The sequence below is a fragment of the Eptatretus burgeri genome, chromosome 16 (genome assembly GCF_056783735.1).
Source record: "Eptatretus burgeri isolate ZD-2024b chromosome 16, Ebu_testis_v1, whole genome shotgun sequence".
NCBI classification, from domain to species: Eukaryota; Metazoa; Chordata; class Myxini; order Myxiniformes; family Myxinidae; genus Eptatretus; species Eptatretus burgeri.
The window spans coordinates 2,714,247-2,736,878 of NC_140976.1; the positions used below are offsets into that span (position 1 = coordinate 2,714,247).

Here is a 22,632-nt window from a genome sequence, read left to right on the forward strand (position 1 = left end):
GACACTGGATACCATTGACCAGAGTCGCAGGGCCAGGCTGAATGGCAGAGCTGAGCTGTTCAGGGAGCTGAGGCGTAAAACTGTACGTGCACTGAGGGTGGACAAGGAGGCCTATGTGCGAGGAATCTGTGAGGGGGTAGAGCATCACCTGTGGACAGGTGATTCTCGTCCCGCTTACAGGGGAATTCGCGCATTACGTTCATCCAAGCCCATCCCTCGGAGCACTACAGTTCGAGCAGAGAGTGGTAGGCTCTTGACAGAGGAGTCTGAAGTGAAGGCCCGCTGGGCCGGTTACTTTGAGCGGTTGTACCAGGCTGATCCCCCAACTGTCGAGTTGGACGTCAAGGGTGTTACAATCCCTGTTGCTGACCCTCGAATCAACTGTGGTCCACCTACACTTGTGGAAACACGGGCTGCGGTGAACCAGTTGAAACGGGGCAAAGCTCCAGGGATCTGTGGCATCCATGCCGAACTTCTCAAGGCTGGTGGAAATGCTGCACTCGTGTCGTTGCATGCAGTTTTGTGCTCTGCCTGGAACACAGGCATCATCCCAACTGACTGGAAGAGGGGCCTTGTTGTCCCTCTCTGGAAAGGGAAGGGTGATCGCTAAGACTGCAACAACTACCGAGGGGTGACGCTGCTCTCAGTGCTGGGCAAGGTCTTTGCTCGGATAATTCTCGATAGGGTTCGCCACCATCTGCTTGAGCACCAGCGTCCAGAGCAGTCAGGTTTTACACCAAAGAGGTCAACGATTGACCGTATCCTTGCACTTCGTGTCCTCACCGAACGCAGACGAGAGTTTCGGCAGGGGCTGCTTGCAGCCTATGTTGATCTCTGTAAAGCGTTCGATTCAGTGAATCGGGATGTCCTCTGGAGGATTCTTGGTCTTCGTGGGGTGCCACCAAAACTGATCGATCTGATGTCTGAACTCTACTCTGGTACTGAGAGTGCTGTGAAGTGTGGTGGTACCATCTCTGACTTATTTCCAGTTGTTACTGGAGTTCGTCAGGGATGTGTACTTGCCCCCACACTTTTCAGCACTTGTATGGACTGGATTCTAGGGAGGATGTCGGAGAGATCAAGTTGCGGTGCGTCATTTGGGAATGTCAAGATCTCGGACCTTGACTTTGCAGATGATGCAGTCATCTTTGCGGAGACTTTAGACATCCTCTTGGGGGCCCTCGAGGTGCTGAATGAGGAGTCGGAGCCGCTGGGATTACGGGTTTCTTGGGTCAAAACTAAGATCCAGGCTTTCGGTGACATCTTGGATGCTGCTGTCCTGTCTGTGTCTGTTTGTGGTGAGGATGTTGAGGTCGTGGAGAGATTCACTTACCTTGGCAGTGATATTCATGTCTCTGCTGGCTGCGAGTCAGAGGTCAATAGACGTCTGGGTCGGGCCTGGGGAGTCATGGATTCACTGGATCATGGGGTGTGGCGCTGCCGGTACCTGTGCGGGAGGACGAAAGTCCGAGTCTTCAGGTCCTTGGTACTTCCAGTCTTGCTCTATGGGTGCGAGACTTGGACTCTGACCAAGGGTCTGAGACGGAGACTTAATTCCTTTGGTACCAGGTCTCTTCGGAGAATCCTTGGCTATCGCTGGTCGGATTTTGTGTCCAACGAGCGGTTGCTGAGAGAGACTCGGATGAGATTTGTTACCTGCATAGTCCGTGAGCGTCAGTTGCGGCTGTATGGACATGTGGCTCGTTTTCCTGACTCTGATCCTGCTCACCAGATTCTCTCAGCGAGGGAGTCTCATGAGTGGAGGAGGCCAGTGGGTCGACCACGTGCCTCATGGTTGCAACAGGTTGACCATCATCTCAAGGAGATGGGGATGGGCCTGGCATCTGCCTGGGGGATGGCCAGACGGAGGCCCCTGGAGTACCGGCGGAAAGTGGACGCAGCGACGTGCTGTTCTGGCACATGCTCCCATACCTGACCTGAGGGAGAGGGGCTATTTTCTAGCCATAGGTAGATGTCCACATCGTTACACCTTATGAAGTGATGGCAGACCAGATAAAAGGTCATGAAGAGTTCACAATTACCTGGTAGTTCCCGTAGTTGGTGAAGATTTTGTTTCTGGCAATGTCAGGTCGGTTCCAAATGAGAGCAAGCTCCAGTTCATGGTCATTACTATCACCATCATTCTTCCTGGCTGTACAATGTACACAATCATTTATGCCACAGGTCCATGGAGAACCCCAATGTTGTCATGAATCAGTGCTGATATCACAGCAGGACATCGATATGGAGTTGTAAACAACAATTCATTGGACAAACCTTTTGTGATCAAGTGAATACAAATAGGATTCGTCTGTATTAGATTAAAATTAACTTATATAAAATTTGTGTGGATGTAACTTACCTTTTAGCAAGGCTTTGATGATTGCGATGTCAATTTCATGTTCATTGTCTCCCTCCCCTTGGAAAATGGTCAAAAGATGTTTCATGGACATAATCTTTTGAATCTACATTTGGTTTAAAAATGAAGAAGACAATTGTAAAATTCAATATCACATCAAATTAATCACCCATTGCATGATGTGCTTCATCGTTCACTCACAATGATTGTCACAACAAGAAGCTATAAAAGAACTCCAAGTTTGAGTACAAAAATATTTCATTCAAAGTAAAGTGTCTGAGCAACTCAAAACACCCAAAGAGAAAACTAGTCAAGGAAACAAGGCCTGAGGTAGGTCTCATGTCAATCCAAACACTACTTCCTGTTAAGCCTCCATGATGTTCTACCTCCTCAATACAGGCCAACAAAGTTCACCAGTGAACGTGTCTCCGACTCTTCCGGGAAATGATTCTGAAGTTTCTCTTTCACGATATCATCTGTGATCTCCTCCTTGTGAAGATAGTAAATTTCACAAATCACGTCTGCGATCTTTCCAGTTCCGGTGATAACCACGCACGGGATTCCAATTTCCATGGAGGTTTGCATTTTCTACGATGTCACAAAACAGGAGATTGACCAAAAGTTAGACTTCAACAAAGATAAAAGTACAAGAATAAAAAGTGTTTTTTGTTCGTCTTTCAAACTATTTTAATTAATCAATTTATTTCGCATGCAGCGTGTGGCTGCTGGTTGCATAATTTTTCTGGAAGCACAGCTGTGCCACTGATGCAGTGCCCCTGTTACCAGTAGGCTGGTACTCATTTTGCTGATCTCAGAAGGATGACAGGCTGAGTCAATCCACCTCGTGTTATTTAACGATAGGGCTCAAATTCGACCTTACGGTCTTAAGGCAGCCACTTTAACCGTAAAGCCAACACCAGGCTTTGGCAAACCTTTTACAAAATACCAAGAGTAGGTCATTGAGGGTGAATCACTTAGTGAGATGACATGAGTGCAAACACAGTTTCCCAAGAGGGGGAGCTGGGTTTGGAATAGCCTTGAGATGAGTGTAAGTAATGAGTAAATGAAACAACACACACACACACACACACACACACACACACACACACACACACACACACACACACACACACACACACACACACACACACACACACACACACACACACACACACACACAACCATTTCCCAGTTGACTTCAATGTTAAATAAGAGAATAACTATTTGACCATGTCAATAAAAAGGAGTGATTTTATTCTCACAGGCATAGACCCCCTCCTCATTTTCCTCCCCCACCTCTTCCTCTGCTCCTACACCAGCTTCGACTAAACTCCCTTCTGCTCCTCATTAAAAATTGTTCTGGAACAATGGTCACTTCCCCCATTGACTTCAATGTTAAAGCGAGGGAAATAACTATTTGACCATGTCAATAAAGAGTATTCTCAGAACACATTCTATTTTTTTTTTATATGTTCTATACATTTTATTTATGTATTTTAGATGGCCCACTAATGAAAATACATCTGGCTAGTGATTAGAGTCAACAGGTCAAAAGTTGAAGCGTTTTTTTTTTGAACGAGTCGAAGCATGTCACGTGATGCTTGTCAACCAACTTTATGCCTTCCATGATACAGTTTTTCTCAATTGTTCACACTGGAACTGCTGCTATGAACCCAATGAGGAAAACTTTGAGTTCATGTGCAAAAAGAAAGACAATTTCTTCAAAACTATGAGCACATTTCACTTGTTTTCACACAAATTTCAGTCTCATTTAACCCTTTTCCAAAAAAATTCACACAATTCTCCTCATTCGGCACAATCTTCATCAAAGAGATCTCTTGTGTTCACATGGAAAATACTGCCATTCAAAATACTAAACTTCAGTTATCAATTGGACACACTCACTCCTCTCAGGTGAAACACTAGTTGCTTTAATTATTCAATCAGAGCTTTAACACAAATAAAAAGGCTATAGGTGAGCTCTCCTGTGTGGGAGAACAATGACTGACAACATTGTAGGAAGAGGAAGAGAGGGGAATGGTGAAAATGAGAGAATGAGAAGAGAAGGAGAAGAGTGAGGAGGACGAGAAGGATGAGGAAGAGAATAGGGAAGAGCAAGGAGGACAAATATTTCAGACGAGATCGGGGTGACTTTGGTTGACCATGTGGTTTGACCCTGAGGGAGGCCGGGCATAGAGTTCAGCCGAATCTGAGCCAATTCACTGTTGCCTTTGTCATCCAGACATTCAGAAATGAGAATAGGTAAGTAAAAGTTGGAGAAATCTACCTCCACTTTACTATTATTTACTGTGATATACACAAGAGAGGAGTTTTATAAAAAAAAAAACCAACATCGGAGTTTTTATCGGCATGGTAGTGGAAGGTGTATGACTGCAACCCCCATGACCATGTTCCCCTACTCCAAGCAATGGAGGAGGCATGTGGGGATATACCAGCAGTCATGCCAGGGTGAATGCGTCATGCCAGAAAATATTTTCCCCGTTGCTTACCAGGGAGAACATTTCTTATGATGTCTATGAAAGTCTCTGACCTGATCAAGAGCAGAGACAGGACCCTCAATGATTTCTTATTCAATTGTTTGTTTGTTTTCTTTAACATTTTTTATCTTTACTATTTTTTCTTTAGATAATTGCAGTGTAACATTTGTTTGGTTTTTTTTTTTACTTGTCTCCTCTGAGTGTAAATTATTTTTCTCCTGTTTCTTTTTGTTTTACATTGCCTCCTGTCGACAGTACTGTAATTTGGAAAAATAAAACAAAAACAACAAAAACAATCTCACTGTGTTTGTGTGTTCCTTTTATATTGGAGGAGCCTGTCTATGCTGAAATAATTTGGAATAACGAGCTACTGTGCATAAGTTGTACATAACAAGACAGAAAAAGCAAAAGCATACAGACACCTAATGATTTTGATCATATTGTCTTTCATTTATTACACCAGTGTGTAATTGGTATTCAGTGAGGTCGATTCATTTGATGGCTTGTGTGTATGATTTGAATGCAAAATGTAATTTTGAGAGGAAAAACAGGGTTTTGAACATATAGTGTTACATTTTGACAGAGATTTCTGAAGTTTTGCAGCAATGGTTCACTATTTTGTGTTTTGTGTTTATTGTTTTGAGAAATGAGGTATAGCTTCAGGAAATGTGTGTAAACCATTGAGAAAAACTGTAAGTGATTCTTCACCATTGAGGGATAGGGCCAAAAACGATATATAACATGATATTTCAAAAATGCATTGGACAATGTCTTCAACATCTCATAAAGTTAACTCCAAAAATAATTTTAAAAGTTAATCAGAGAGTGTGCCAGCACTCTCTTTGTAGGGATGGTGTAGAAAAAAAATGTTGGTCCCACCTGCTATATACAAAACTAAAGTTGGAGTGTCTTCTCTAAAAAGTTGCTTTGGCTACATACGAGAGCCTACTTGGTCTGTTCAGCTGATTTTTGAGGCAGGGATCACTACTCCAGACCATGGCAAAAGCAAAAAAGCAAAAAACTGAGATTGGTCAAAACTGGCAATTCTTCGCATTCATAATCATCATCATCATCATCATCATCACCATCATATTCATCATCATCATCAGACGGTGTATTTCCAAGTAGCATCTCTCAATAGCAATGACTCTGGTACCTGCCATCCGACAGTTTTGCTGGGTCCATCATCCTTTGCTATCGTAATGTTAATTGTTTGAAAGGATTCCATTAAAAGTATGCAAAACTGCATTCCTTTGTAAAGTAATAAAAACTGCATCAGTGGGGTGGTTGGGACTGGGACCCCAGGGCCAATCAGACCAATATGGGTGTGGTTAACAATAGAACAAGCCGGTAGGCGGACATGGGTAATCGGCCGTTGCTACACAACGGAGGGGTCCATAGCAACGGTTCTTTCTCACACATAACTAGGACATACCATGAACCTACCATATCAGTTTCATGTATATCTGACTCATAGTCTCTGAGATATAACGAACTTCGTTTTTTTATTGTTTTTGACCAGGGTTCATTCAAAGTCTATCTTCTCCGACAGTTTTCATAGGATCCGGCTGGAAATTTTTGACAATATGGCTGAATGTACTGCCCACAGTCGCTCGTGGCCCGATTTTTGATTTTCGAAAAAATTAATTTTTTATGATTTTTCAAAAATTTCAAAGTCCCGTTGCTAGGCAACGGTGGTGTCCATAGCAACGGTTCTCATTTGCACACAACTAGGTCATGGTATGAACCTACCAACCAAGTTTCATCGAAATCGTCATTGTATTAACTGAAATCGCCATTTTAAATACTGATAATAAGGGTAGTACAAATCTCCAAAAAAAAATTTTTTTTAACTTTCTTTTTTTTTCGACTGGATCGACTACTCAATATTATCAGGAAGTCGGTGACAGCAACAACCCACACATATTTCCATAAAGTATGTACTATTTAGAATGTTAGATAGTCTATAAAGTATGCACAGTATCATTACAATGTGAGCATGTCGAGAAAGTTTATACCACAATATTTGTAAATTTGTAAATATATATTTCTTGAAAGTAAAGAAACAAGTAATAAAAACATTTTAAAGAAGGCCAAAATTGTACCAGTGATATTTGGAGCAATGGAAATGATGAAGAAGAACCTCACAGTGATATTAAAAACCATCCCAGGGAATATTATTACAAACAAACTACAGTTCAAAGCTGTCCAGGATTCGGTGACAATCCTAAAAAGAACCCTCGGAACAAAACTTTGAGAATAAAATAAATAAATAAATAAATAAATAACAAAAACTTTCAGCTTGGCCCATGAATCGTGATCCCTTACTAAAATGGAGGTGGATACTTCGAGACCTCGGAGGATTCCATTCAATCTTCTGAAACCCGCATATGGAGATAACAACCAATGACACACACACACACACACACACACACACACACACACACACACACACCACACACACACACACACACACACACACACACACACACACACACACACACACACACACACACACACACAATAATGTAACGTGTCTCAAAGCCTTGTTAAGCCTTGTTTGTGGGTTTTCATTACTGACAGTGAGATTTCAGGAAAACTCACCATCAGAGTGTCAGTACCATCTGCAATCACCAAACGCACCACAGGAATATGTGCATTGTTCTTGTCTGTCGAAAGACAAAACAGGAGAAAATATTTAAATCAATAGCGATTCATTTTTAGTCGAGTACTGCTCACCAGTCACACTTCCCATCCCGTCTGAGATTCTCCTATCCATCCTCTCGAGTCTACAGTCCAGTCACTGGTACTGAATCCTGTGTGGATGCAGTTGTGGTCAAGCAGCTTCCCTTCTCAACATGAAAAGCTAACCTGACTGAGGGTAAATTTCACTTCATAGGGCTCGCAAGAACGATGTCCATCCTGAACCAAGCCAGAAAATATAGTCTTCCAAACCTCAAGGAAGAACTCTCCAACCAATCTCCTTGAAGTCATGGTGGCACCTTGTCAGGTCTGTCTCTGGTGTATGCTCCCCATTGATTCAATCCACCACCTCAAATGGTGTTACTGCAGACTCTGCACATGACAAGGCAGAACGGATAATCTCTACGTTCACCTCTTAATCTTGTGCAACCAACACATTCAGTTCTGCCCCTATCTTTCCCCCAACACACCCAGCTGTCTACTGAACTCTGTGTCTTTCTCATCCGAGCAGGCAGAGAATGTTCCATCAAGCCTCGACCCTGTTTCGGTGACAGGCTCCTACGGCATCAGTGTCCATGTTCTCATATCTTGCTCTGTCATTATTACTTCCCCTGTATCTGCCATATTCTGTCTGTCTTACTTTGGCCATCTCCTCTCTGAATGGTAATCAGCAAACATCACTCCCATCCACAAAAAGGATGCAAAAACAGGCCCTACCAACTACAGACCAAGAAGCTTGGCATTTGAGAGTAAGGTTCCAATTACAAAGAAGGTCATGGAATCCATCATTGCTTCAAATGTCTTACAAGGATTTACAAGGAATGAAGGTGAAAGAGGAGGCCATTCGGCTCATGCTTGCGCCACACGCCAGATTTAATCAAACCGTCGATAACCCTTCCCTGAGTGTGCAGCTTTTTGGCTGCTACACTGCAACTCATTTCGCCGACCTCAGAAGGATGACAGTCTGAGTCAAACCCCTGGTGTTAATTCAGTGGAAATGGGACTTGAACTCAGGACCCTAGGATCCCAAGCCACCACCCTAACCACTAAGCTAACACCTGGCTAAAAATTTTCCTCTCCCTCTCCGAGCTCAGACTGGAGTATCCCAAGGCCAAGTTTTGGGCCCATTCCTGTTCTGCATTTAAATTAATGACCTCTCTGATGCTCTGATATGAAAGACCTCTCTGATGCTCTGGAAACCTTCTCTTCTTTTTCACAGATAACTCCACATAATCATATAATATGTCAAATATTTTCTCCTTTTTTTTTCTTTCCTGCATTTCTGAAATCCTCCACTTATGCAGTCAGCATTTTGCCATCAACGACACCCTCTCCTTCCCTCTCCGAGTTGAGAATGGAGTATCCCAAGGCCAAGTTTTGGGTCCAGTCCTGTTCTGCATATATAAATATTAATAACCTCTCTGATGCTCTGGAAACCCTCTCTTCTTTTTTGCAGATAACTCCACATCATCATATAATACTCCATCCCTCTGCTAGACAGACAGAAGTGGCATCTTCCTCTGCTGATCTGGAATGATTTGACTCTGGTCTGACAAATGGTACATGTCCTTCAATCTTGGAAAATCTCACACTCATCCTATCACCCCAGAATGATTGTCAAATGAACAGACCTGTATATTTCCTTGGTCATCCACTGGAAGAGGTTCAGTCTCTTGAAGTCCTTCCTTGGAAAATACTCAGTCTATAAGGCATTTCTCCTGAGATCAATGGAGTCGTACTTTCCACTATAGGCGAGCACCCCCCACATCACATCTGTCTCTCCTGGACTATGTGGAATGTACAATTCTCAAAATATTTGGAATCTCCCATGATGAGGCTGAAGCACAAGGTCTGTTGCTCTCACACCGCAGGCAGGTCAGTGGTTTGTCTGTTTTCCACTTTATATTCTCCAACATTGCTCCCTCTGCTTTCCCAGTTCTCTGACCCTCCTCAGGAAGCTTACATTGATCCAGTAACCCCCTCCTGATCAAACTTCCAGAATTCAGGCTGACGACACACCTCAACTCATTTATATCTCGCTTCTCCCATCTACGGAATTACCCTCCAGAGGGGGTTTCTCTCTCACTCTTCCCTCAAGGACTTCAAGCAAATATTGCACCACAGTCTCTTGTCATCCCCCATTCTGACCCATGATTTTTATTACCTCCATTCACTTTTCCGAACCCAACCACCTTACTTGCTAGTTTCAATGTTTAATCACCAAGTGTTTTACTGTTCCTTCATTCGCTTCATGTTTGTCCCACATCAGTTATACCTTGTTCTTCCATGAGCCTGGATCCCATAAAAAAAATTTTTGAAAGAAAAGACTGTCCTTGTGACAACCACATATTATCCTCTGTGATCTTCCTATACTACTTGCCTCGAGCTTGCATATAAAGACAGGAAACTGGAATAGTTACCAATTCACACAAATTATAATCCTTTGATATAAAGGCTCTTGATTGAATAAAACTTTTTAATTTTCCTCCCAAAGCAACAATACATAAAAGGGTTCTTTTTCAGTACTTTGAGTTAAATAGGATGACAAGGTAACTGAGCTGTTAATTGTAGTTGAGCTGCTTGGACCAACTTCGTTTGCTGGGCCTTCTGAACAGGTTGTACTGACAGGGACTGCTGGTTCATTTGAATTGACAAGTATGGCTGGGCCGGCTGCATCCCATGGGCCAACTGAACTAGATATATTGATTCGGTTAATGGGCTTACCAAGTCTGCTCATCTGGTTAGAGCGGTTGAGTTGGTTGGAGTGACTGAGCCCGCTGGGCTGGCTAAAACAGTTGGAGTGACTCAGATTGTTGAACTCCTTAGGAATATCAGACTGGTTGGGCCAAAGAGCGGACTATTTTAGCTCGTTGGGCCATGATTAGCCAGCTGCATCATTCAGGCTCTTCCAATCGAATAACAAAGATGGGTGGATTTACAATAACCTTCAAAGAGAGAGAATTCACCAGCGATTGATTCACTGACAGTGTTTTGAGTTAGATGTCCTCACCTCCACCTACATGCAGATTGGAGATCAACATCTCAAGTTGAACCCTGAGTTCAATTTCCACTCCGTACTGCCCAGTTGTGCCATTGTCCACCAGGATAAAGTGAGAGTGGTTAACATCTAAGCAGGACAGGTGACCATGTAGTTCATCAACATAGTACCTGGCACAATCCCGTTCCTACAACACACAGGGAAATAGTTATTTGATCAAGAACAAAGGAAAATATAGTCTGCTGCACTCATTCTGGATTTGGTTCAGGTACAGGAGGCACTCAAAATGAACATTCATCATACTGAAAGTATAATTTTCACAAAATTTAACGATAGCAGAGTACATATATATATATATATATATATATATATATATATATATATATATATATATATATATATATATATATATATATATATATATATACATATATACTCTTCTAAAGTTAAATTTTATGGATATATATTGTATACATCACTGGAAACAACTTAACACCTGCACAGGTACAATTCAGGAAATTATAGCATTGACATCAGATAATTAAAATATACATGAAACTGCAAACCCCTCCCTCTCCTCTCACCCCCACCCACACTCACCCCCACCCCCACTTACCCCTACCTCCACTCACCCCTACCTCCACTCACCCCTACCACCCAACTTCCCTGTTTGTGTTTACCATCCTCCATGGTCCTTTTTTCAGTATACTTAACAGTTTTGAAATTTGAAATTGCCCTCTTTACCATCAATCAAAGAGTCATGTGGTGTGAATGCTGAGGATACCAAGGTAAGCATATAATCAGGAGCCAAAAGAGATTATACAGGGAGGTGTGGGGGGGGGGGGTCGATGTCCATGTTAAGAAAACAATCATTTAACATTTTTCTATATTTATACAGGTATCAAGGATCATGCAAGAGCACAACAACAGGAGGCTATAGAAAATATACAAAATGGGGATGAAGGAAAAACAGACACAGCAACAAAGGGAAGCTCGACAGCATGTGGAGAGGAACTGCACAGGATGGGTCTCAGAGGATGTCGTGAGGCCCGGTAATGGAAATGGATGAGAGAATGAGGTGATGTTGGGCAGTCAGACAGGATGAAAGTCCCCATGATGTTCTTGATGAAATGGGAAGGTCAGGCCGATTATCATGGCCTCCATTGATGCTTTTGAACATTTTTGACAATACTTTATAGTCCAGTAGGAAGATAGGGGTCCCATGCACCCCCATGATACATTTTTTTAACCTGCATTTTTACAATCTCTGAGGTGTGTGGGAACAGAATTTCCTTTGTTCCCATTACAAAAATGTCCCATGTGGGTCGTTTAGCCGTTGTTTTGTCTGCCATCTTGGATTTCTTGGGACACAAAAGTAAGGGGTAGGGGTAATATAAAGGACCTTTTCGCATAGAAAGAAATTAGTTACAGGAACAAATTAGGTATCATTGGAAAGGGTATGACCTGCACTATTACAACAACCCGTCAATTATTCAATTAGGGCATCGATGACGTCATCAGGGGTCAAAAGGTCACGTTAAAGGGCCACTAAGTCAAATTTCACGCCCATCCTCTGTCATTCACCCTGCACCGAAGTGAATGAATCTTTTGGATTCTACTTTGCTTGAAGGAAAGTGTACATGTATAGGCAGTTTGTAAAACTAAAACAAATTATTTAACTTTAGTAGAACATCATTAACCCTTTCCGCAAAAATACCGAAAATATTGAAAAAAATGAATTTTTGTAATATGTTACCTGTGAAATTGCAGTTTGACACATATTTGTTTTCTCTGCCTTTTTGTTATGGTAAAAGGCTTTACATGTTCCAATGAGTCCTGAAATACAGTCTATGTATCATTCTCTTGATATTTTCACTTCCACTCCTTACTAATTGATATGGGAATATGCATTATATAGAGATCGTGTGTTAACGAGTTACTATAATACGCAGGCCCACAACTAATTACTGTTGAAACATTATTACGACTGCCAAAAGTCTCAATGTTCATATTTTAATCTAGTCTTCGTTATCACTGAGAAGTTCTTCATAGTCACCATCTTGGCTGGACTGTTCTTCCTCAATGTCATCATCACACTGTTCCATCTCTTCCGTAGTCTTCTCAACTAAGTCTATCAAGGTAGGGGGAAGTACTGGGCCGCAAGACCACACTGGCTCCAATACACCCTCATCATTTCTTTCCCAACCTTGTTCAGGATCATAGGGCTTTGCAGACCAGAAGATTGGAATATGTGCTCGCTTGTAGATAGTAAGGCGATGGTTCACTCGACCAATGTGTGGGATAAGGTTGTCTCGGCAAGGTGGCAACCGGGAGAGGTCAATCTTAGATTTGGTTGTCAGTTGCTCATCTTCCCCAACCATCTTCCTCAACATAATTCCACGTACAGTGTCAATAGATTTCTGTCTGGAGTAGCCGTACATCAGACATGTGAATGCCTCAATATCATCAATCGTTTCTGGCTTTACAGACCATTCATCCACAAGTTTTCTACATTCTCCTCTTCACTGAAGCACTCCATCAACAACCGCTCCATTGCTTCACTAACAGTCTTCAGACAGAATAGAGCTTTCGCATATGCCTTCCCTTTAAGCACACTCTTAAGACAGCCACTGGTTACAAGTCCAGCCTCAAGGAGGATTTCAGAGTAGCCTGAGCCCATGCATTTATGACCAGTCAACATGCCTATATAGTTCATCACAGTGTGGAAAGGCCCTGGGGTTACCACATGGTCCTTGTATTCTTCTGGAAACTTCCAAATGAGGGGGAGTGCTTTCATGCAACCTCCAAGGTCAAAAGTGTGAAGAACATACTTCTGGCCAACCTCCAGCGTAGCATCTTCTGAACGCTTCAACAACTCCCTGATTACGGAATATTCAGTGAACGGCTGATTGATAGGGTTGAAATAGTCAATGGTCGACTTTCGAGACGGTTTTTTGCCAGTAGCTGAGATGGAAGCCACCAAATCCAGGGACGAGTTGTGTTTCTTTACTGCCAGTGACCATTCGCATAAGTAACCACAAATGGTACTCTTGGATGCACTCCGAGTACAACTTATCGTTTTCAATGGGTGGACTGAACTTAGCCCCTGTTGGAAATTTGGGCCCAACTCGACCATAAATATGAAAGGGGGCAATGTTGGTGGGGTTCCAACTTCAAAACAACGAGTGTTATTCCGCTGCTTGAGTGGGAGGGTTCTATCTTTGTCAGCAATGTCAGTGTTTGGTTTCACCTCCTGTATCATGATCCCTCCAGTGCTGTTCACCACGTTTGAACCATGGACATTTGTGGTTATTTTGTTTAAGTTGTCCCACTCAACATGAAAAACTTTGTTGTCTTCACCAGTAGCAATTTGGAGAGTGAGAGAAGAGGAAGCATCGCCGATGGCTTTCGCCAGTGCTGTCTCAACTTCCAAGCCAAAGTCATAGGACTCACAGTGACCCAATCTATGAAGTATATTGGTTAGCTGCTTGCTTCGGTATACGTGGCGTATGGTGCTGCAAAGGAGGATGTGTTTAGGTAACTTCCACTCTCCGTTCGTCACAGCACGGCAGATGTCCTGGAAAAGAAACCAATGGATCTTAGAGAGAAAATAATTTACATTTTCATGATAGAAAGCACTAAAACTAGATACAATTTGGAGGACTAGCGATATTGTCCCAAAGATGTTGAAAGCAAAGGTGGTTAAAACTCACCTGAGCCACTGAAAGCACCAGACATCGGCTCTTTTCAGACTTTTCCACATCTGCTTCACCCAGGATAAGAGTCGACAGGAACTTCCCCAGGTCTGTTGGGAGGTATTCTTCTGATGCCCTGGCATCCAGCTCATCAGCTGTAGGAGGCCAAGGAAGTGGTGTTGACTCGTTGAACATCCCCTGAACAACACTGCGCAAGTGCAAGGCAACATCCTCAAACTTGTCTTTGGAACCAAGCCTATATGCATAAGTAACTGCTTCCACAACAGAGATGCTTGTGCTGTACACCAGGTTGTAGGTTATGCATCCCCTATCCCCAGGAAACACTTTTGTGAAAGCAATGCACTTATTGATTTCGTGTCTTTGAAGTCGGGTCTTCAGCTTATCACTTCTGAAATCTGGATTTGGAAATCCACAGCGTTCAAGTTCTTGGACGTATAGGTGGCGGAGTGTTCCAAGTTGCAAGACCTCCTTCTGCCCAATTACCCTCTCACGTATAAAATCCAGAACTCCATTAAATGAGCTTTGATGAGCTTCAAGCTTTTCATCTTGCTTGTTTTCATATCAATACTTCTGTTGGCTGAATCACGTAAATAATTTACATGTCTCAGTTTGAATGAACTATGACAGGATTTATGGAAACGAGCCTCTCTTGCAAACAAATCTTCGCCTGCCACCTTGCGATGTAAACGATTGTCTCCTATTTATAGGGCTTGGGATTCAATACGAGTCCAAGCTGCTTCCTTTCCCTTGAAAGATGCAAACTGGACACAACGTTCAGTCCTTCCAGAAACTTTCGTCTCAAGCATTTCACAGAAAATACATTCTGGTGGAAAAATGTTCTTGGAAGAGGTTGATGGTTTACGAGGGGATCGAATTGTTGAGGGTTCATCGTCTGGTACGACACATTTCAAACGATCCTGATGTTTGGTAAAGGCTTGATAGCATCCCCGGTGAGGGCCTGTCATTTCTAGGTCTACACCATCAAGATTGTCTGGAATTAACCGACACACAGCTTCCATACGAGCGGGTGAATCATGTCACTGAAGGAGCCGTTTCTCACGAAGATTATGTAACATCTCAAGCTTTTCCTGGGGAGGATCCCTTATATTGTGTAGTGGTATAAATTCACCATGCTGTATGCCACTCACAGGTAAAATACATACAGGAGGAGGCATCTGTAGTTCCTCTAAATTGCAACCATGATCAGTTCGGCGTTTCTTTGCCTTTGACATGATGAAGCCACCACCACCAGTTAACTACAACTAAGCGTGCACTACCACCACTGGAGCACTAATCCATAATAGGTGTTACCTGAAAAAAGACAATTATCCACCACCAATCAACTACAGCTACAAGCAGGTATGCATGCCAGCAGATATTCAATACAACCACTAAAACATGAATCAAAATCACAGTTCTCTGCACGTCCTGTAACAAAAAAAGACAACACTGTCAGTTGACGAAATTTAACACCACCACTAAAGTGTTAAGGTAGTTACAATGGCCTCACCTGTAACAAAAAAGAATGTTAATAACCATAGCCATAAACTATAAATAAACAGTGAAATTAATCATTCGTATGCGAAGGACACACTCACACAGTAAACTCAATACAGAACCACATTTTCTCAATATTATCGGTATTTTTGTGGAAAGGGTTAATGATGTTGTACTGAAGTTAAATAATTTGTTTTAGTTTTAAAAACTGCCTATACATATCCATACACTTTCCTTCAAGCAAAGTAGAATCCAAAAGATTCATCCACTTAGGTGCAGGGTGGATGACAAAGAGGATGGGCGTGAAATTTGACTTAGTGGCCCTTTAACGTGACCTTTAGACCCCTGATGACGTCATCGATGCCCTAATTGAATCATTAATAGGGTTCTTGTGATAGTGCAGGTCATACCCTTTCCAATGATACCTAATGTGTACCTGTAACTAATTTCTTTCTATGCGAAAAGGTCCTTTATATTGTTGCGAATTCGCGCCCGCCGGCGTGCGGACGGCCACGTAACTCCAATCGTGGCACGTCGCGCACCGGACGGACAATTCTGTCGTGACCCTCTTGGAACAACGCCGGGAGCTCGTCACGGGTGGGGGTTTAACCCCACCACGACCGTGCCAGTTGCACACCCGCGCAGGATAGGGTCGCTCGCCAAATTCGATCTACCCAAGTACCTGTGCGGATGGTCGACCGGGCGGTCATACCACGCCACAGGCCGACTCCGGACACGAACCGCTTAAGCGGTCCGTTCCGTGCTACAGTGATAACCGAGCGGTGTTATCGTCGACCTTGACGGTTCCGATTAATTACCGGGATGTTGTACCCACTACGAACCCCTTTCCGTGATACAAGATGGAGGGTCAATAAAAAAGGAAAAGAGACGAAGCAGAGCGGGAACAGTTCAACAAGCAAGCATTTTATTCACACGCACACACAGACAAGCACGTAAGGCACGTATTTGCAGTCATACAGTAATGCACATAAAGCAATTAAAACAAAAGAAACGATGCAGAGCTACAACCGAATATGCGTTCACACGGCAACACTTAAACAGTTCAACTTGTCGGACAGGCGCCTCCCACAATCATTTATACAAAAAGCAAAGGAAGGAAAAGAAAGAAAGAAGTCGCGACTTCCCTTTTATGGCTGGTGAGTCCCTCTCCTGCAACCGTCAGCGTGGTCGTGCCTGGCCCCGACCTCTCTCGCGGCTGGCGAACCCTCTCCGGCACTCCCCGTCCGGACGCGCAGGTCCACCTCGCAACGGGCGCTACCACGTCTCCCGTCCGTGCCTTCGTGACAGGGCTGCTCGCCAAGGCGCGGGCGCAGGACCTCTTCCCGAAGACCAACTCTCCACAAAAACCAACCGAAGACCAACCAGACCACCAGCCAAGACGAAGAGGAAGAGGCAGAAGAGGGAGCGCACCAGAGGAAGAGGCTCAAGAGGAAGAGGGTGAAGAGGAAGCGCTGGAGGAAGAGGCTCGAGAGGAAGCGGCTCCCGAGGAAGAGGCGACAGAGGAAGAGGCGACAGAGGAAGAGGCTCAAGAGGAAGAGGCGACAGCGCGCCCGCCCGTGTCCGTCTTTTATAGCGCGGGGCTCCGCCCTTCGCCCCATTCTCAGCTCCACCTTCCTTCGAGAGGGTTCCCGAAAAGGGCGTTCCCTCACGCTTTCCCTCCACCCCGCCCCGTGCGGGGGCCGGGGGAGTAAGCTTTTGGGTCTGGGCCAGAGAATTATTCCCCCAAAATGAGACCCCTCCTTCACATGACCTCTAACCTTTGAACTGCATCGCCCCTCCTCCACTCCAAAGCGCGGGGAAGTCAAACGGAAGAAACAGGCGGGGAAACCTGCGCATCCTCGCAGTTCCCTCCTTGGCGCCTTTGTTTGCCGTTCGGAAGCGGACGTAGTGGCAAAGATGTGGTAGCGTTGATGGTGGAGGTGGCGTGGTTGCAGTGTGGTTGGCGCTGTGATGGGGATGGCGTGGTTGTTGAAATGTTGTGTGTTTGAAATAAAAGATAGAAAAAGAAAAACGCCTAACTCAAAGCGTCGCAGCCCGGATGGATGACATAAATTCCCTCTATACAACGGGTTTGGGCTAACTACACATGTACCTATGAAGATATCTCACCTGAGGGCCCTTTATGGTGTAATGTGAATTTCCACAGCCGTAACAATAATACCCCGACCCCTTACTTTTGCGTCCCAAGAAATCCAAGATGGCGGACAAAAAAACGGCTAAACCACCCACATGGGACATTTTTTGGAATGGGAACAAAGGAAATTCTGTTCCCACACACCTCAGGGATTGTAAAAATGCAGGTTAAAAAATGTATCATGGGGGTGCATGGGACCCCTATCTTCCTCCTCAACCATTAGGGACTCGGACGTGGGTGCTTACTAATTGGAGATGCGTCTTCAATGGCCAGACAGGTCATGGCAGTAAGGAGGGCAGGTGAGCCCAAGTGGTGGATCAAGAGAACAGTCATCCAACTGACCAGCTTATGAGTAGATTGATCAACGTTCCAAGTTTGGATACGATATGTTGCATTCAACGACTATTAACAAAGGGTAACTTTCACTTCAACAACCATTGTACAAACATTAAATGTGATACCAACGTGCTTGTGATGGGCTGTTTAACAGTTTGTATCCAGTGTGGCATTTATCGCAATACACTGTGGCATTGAGTGCAATGTGGTACAAATACCGGTAAAATCCTCAGCAACTCCTTGTTATATATAACACCCCAAGTGGCAACCCCAATGGTGACAACATTGGACTGTTGAGATCGTTCAGCAATCTCGTAATCTCGCACCGCCTCTCCCACCACCTTGGTCACTCCAGAGTGGACTCCATCAGTTATGATCCATACTCCTGAAAAAACAAAACAGGTTTTGCCAGTCGCAGAACATACCACCCACTCCATAATTCCTCACACCCATCTGAAGAGACATTCTCTGACACACTGGCTGAATTGGAAAAGGGTGATCTTCATGGGTCATGTAATCCCATTAGATTTTTTTTTGTGTACATTGCTGAGGCTCGTGGAAGAGCTAGTGCACTGTACGGATCAGGCCGTAACAGACACAACAGGATGAGAAACACGTAGGCATGATGTGGACAAGATGGATGCAGAAGGAAACTCCAAGGAGGGAAAACTGGAAAATTGGAAGGAGAGATATGGGGTGGGTTCACGAGGGGAGAAAAGATCATGGTTTTGGATTAGGGCTGATTTAAGATGGTGGTAAACAATGATCTTGAAGAGCTGGAGTGAAGAATGAGATTTTTTATTTTTATTTTAGAAACATTGTCGAGGCTCGAATGAGAGCTAACACACAATGCACAGCAAGGGGGCGTGAGACAAGAGGGGTGGGAAAGGGAAGAACAAAACAGTGGGGAACAAAGACATTAGGAGATCTGTGATAGGGAGAAGGAGGGGTGGGGAACATGGGGTATACAAAATGGACATTACAGGGACATTCAGGAAGGAAAGCAGGGAATTGGAAGGAGGTGGGTTTGGGGTGGATTTATGGGGGTAGAAAAGATCAAGGTTTTGGATGGGGGAAGATAAGAGGTGGTGGTGAACAGCTGTTTTGAAGACCTGGAGGGAAGAGTGGGATTCGAAGAGAGTGAGGGAGATTTTTTTTACTAAGACGGGAAAAAGAGGAATGAAAGAGTGAAGGTGAGCAGGGATTCGTGATTTTGGTAGTTTTACCAGAAGGGGGTTGTTGGCGGACATTGAGCGCCATGTGGAAATATTTTGGGGACATATTGCAGACAGAGCAGTGGGGGGGGGGGGCGATACCAGAGTGGAGACGGCAGAAGACAGACAGACCACTGACCTTCCTGCAGTGAGAGAGTGAGAGACCCAAAGACTCAGCCTCATCACGGGAGATACCAATGATCCGAAATGCCTTGGCTTCCACAGCATGAAGCCGAGAAAAGTGAGAGGCAGGAGCACCAGCCCAGAGGGGAAAGTAGTACTCCATCAGTCTGCAGATGAAAGCTTTGTAAGTGGTCAGGAGCTCAGGTGAGCTGAGGAAGGACTGCACGATGGAGGATTCCCAGTCGGTGACTGGCTTTGGAGGCCAGGTTGGAAATGTGGCTTTCCCAGGAAAGATCATGGCAGACAGTGAGACCCAGAAGCTCGAATGAAAGGACTTCTTCCAGAGGATTCTTGAGAAAATAGATGGGGGGGGGGTTCTTAACAGTCCTTTTGGGGAGAACTCATCCCCTGCAATTTGGTTTCAGACCAGGTCACTCCACCCTGGATATGCTGCTTCAGAGATGCCAACTTTTGGAAATCAGAATTAGGGAGGATTTGCAACCGACACCAAATAATGTGCGCGATGCGCACATCTCGAGCGCGGAGCGCTCGACCCTTGCGGCGGGGTCCAGGGCCCGCCTTAGGGCCCTGGAAGCTCTGGGGTTCTAGACGCTCTCTAGTGCCCTCTGAGCCCTATTTTGGAGCATTTAACATGTTAAGAATTCCCACTTTTTGAACAAAAAAAGGGGAAAATTGTGCACTTTTTAATGTTACATGTATGTTAATATTAGTAAGTTAGGGGACAATCAAAGATTAACAAAAAGCACAAAAGAAGCAATATTTTTCTTACCTTACTGGCTGGTACTACTGCTGCTTGCTTTTTCCATGGCAGCTTTGCTGAGTGACAGCTGTGTGGCTCTTTTAGCCCTTCTGATTATGTCTTTGCTGTATTCTCTCTGGTAGCAAGGGGTGCTATGAGCTAGTTTTTCAAGTAAGAGAGCTTCCAGGGTTTTGACACTCAAATTGGGACGAAATTCAGTATGATTCTTCCGTACAAGACTGAGTGCCCGCTCACATGATGCGTTCGAATGAGGAATGACCAAGATTCCCTTCATCACTTTGCTCAAATTAGGATACTTCTTGGCACCAGTGCAGGGATCTGTGAGCTGTGAAATCCGATGCCACTGCTCATCCACTCTCACTGTCTCAGTAGCAATTGTAGCTATGGAGGTGTCTGCCTGGTAGTGAGCGAATTCACTCTCAAGACTGTCTATGTCACTATCACCGCCACTGAACAGACAGGGGAATTTCTTGATGAAAAACTCCACACAGTCAAACCCCACTTCTTGGTGTAGCTTAACATCCAGCACCTGAGCATGCTTGGCTAATTCATCATCTAGCGGCCAGGTTTTGAAGATGTAATTGCAGGCTTTCACATAATATGAGCGAACTGCACTGAAGAAACCTTGGATGTCTGACTCACTCAGAGTGAAGGTGGATTTCTTGAGACTCCTTTGTTCCCTTATATACAGTTTGGCATCGTTCCCAATCATGAGGTCCTCATCATTCTTCTGATGATTTCTGTCAGAGAAGGGTACATTTACCAGAGCAACCGATGACACCGATGGTTTCAAAAACCGTACGAAGATATCTTTCAGAAGACCATTCAATTCTCCGTGCAGGAGATGAATACAGGGTTCGTCTCTTTGGAGCAGAAGATTCCCCTTCTCAAAAAGTTTGTTGGCATATCGAAGGAAGAAACAATAGAGTTTTGTTTGTGGAGACAAGAACATCCTGTTGACACGTTTTTCTCTAGATTCCTGCACAGTGTTTGAGGAAGATGCGCTTATAGTTGTAGAACTCGTAGTACACTTAGCCGCAGGGCGATCACACTTGCGTTTACTGCCAGCAGAAGAGGTCAGACTCGTAGTACCGTAATTACAAACGTAATTTTACGTTTGAGGAGAGAGCTTGAGGTAGGTGCAGCCAAGGAAGAAGACCTCTGGTTCGAAGGTTTTGCTGAGCTTCTATCAAGTGATTTGGCAAAAGCAGAACTTAACTTGGGTCCTTCTTTGCCTGTAGATGGGACTATCACAGTCTTTCTCGACTCTGAAGGGATCTGCTTTGTAGATGAACGTGATGAAGGGCCGGTGATGCTACCTGCTCTCAGCATTGGTTTTGGTGCTGTCCCTGATGTCTTCTTCGCAGCAGATACTGCAGTGGTAGTGGTGAATGCTGCTCCACTAGTGCTTGATCCTGCAGTGCCAGTACTGGCAGTAGATACAGTGCCGTCCTTCTTGCTCGTTGTTCGAGTCTTGGCTACAGTTGGTTGCATTTTTCTTCGTACTTCTTCTTTGAAGAAGAGGCGAAGTGGCTCCCACTGTTCAATCAGCCTGTCTAGGCACTGACCAAGGGACAGCCACCTTGTTGCGACATGCTTCAGAATCTTGTGTGTCGGGGCATCACAGAGTTCTTGCAGTGCTTTCACTCCTTTACTACTTTTGTCCAAGTAGTAGTAAATATCGATGAGAAAGTCATCTAATTCAATGGGTAAGGCCTGAGCCGCCTTCTTGGCCGTATTGTGCATCATATGGCAAGGGCATCCCATGATGTAGCACTCTGGATTTTGTTTGTGGATATAAGCAGCGACTCCTTTGTGCTTGCCCACCATGACAGAGGCATTATCAGCACAAAAGGAAACACAATTTCCCCACGGAATTTTCCTGTCACTGAACTCATGATCAAGCAGTTTGAAAATGTTTTCTCCAGTGGAATCTTGTTTTCACGCAGGCAAACTTAGCAAACCTTGCTTCACAATCCCAGCACTGTTGTCATAGTACGAAATCAGGACAGGATATAGCTGGGCCTCACCACTGTCATTGCTACCGTCTGTAGCTAGGCTAAATGGAGCTAGTCTAGCAATATCGGCAATAGATGAAGCAGTAACATTTGACAACTCACCAATTATTGCTGAAGTTTTTGTTCTTGCACATCCATACTTTGAAGCAACTTTTGAATCTGGAAACATCTTTTGAAATAGAGGTCCAGCATGATCTGAGACTGATATGGGCAAGTTATGTTCCACAATAAATC

General features: G+C 44.2%; 1 protein-coding gene and 1 pseudogene across 8 annotated transcripts in view; both read right to left on the reverse strand.

The window, feature by feature from the left end:
- LOC147010333 (transient receptor potential cation channel subfamily M member 2-like) overlaps positions 1–22,632 on the reverse strand; it is a 190,132-nt gene that overhangs the window by 105,279 nt on the left and 62,221 nt on the right. For all 8 annotated transcript variants that reach the window (XR_015052250.1, XM_085858980.1, XM_085858976.1 and 5 more), the window contains exons 6-11: positions 18,481–18,647; positions 10,571–10,745; positions 7,462–7,526; positions 2,774–2,947; positions 2,363–2,465; positions 2,043–2,152 (exon numbers count right to left, since the gene is read on the reverse strand). Coding sequence is in view for 7 of the 8 variants with exons in the window: in XM_085858980.1 (XP_085715106.1) it covers positions 2,043–2,152; positions 2,363–2,465; positions 2,774–2,947; positions 7,462–7,526; positions 10,571–10,745; positions 18,481–18,647 (794 nt within the window). In the remaining variant the exon portion in view is untranslated. The remainder of the gene's footprint in view (positions 1–2,042; positions 2,153–2,362; positions 2,466–2,773; positions 2,948–7,461; positions 7,527–10,570; positions 10,746–18,480; positions 18,648–22,632) is intronic.
- Positions 13,041–15,813, reverse strand: LOC147010334 (uncharacterized; annotated as a pseudogene).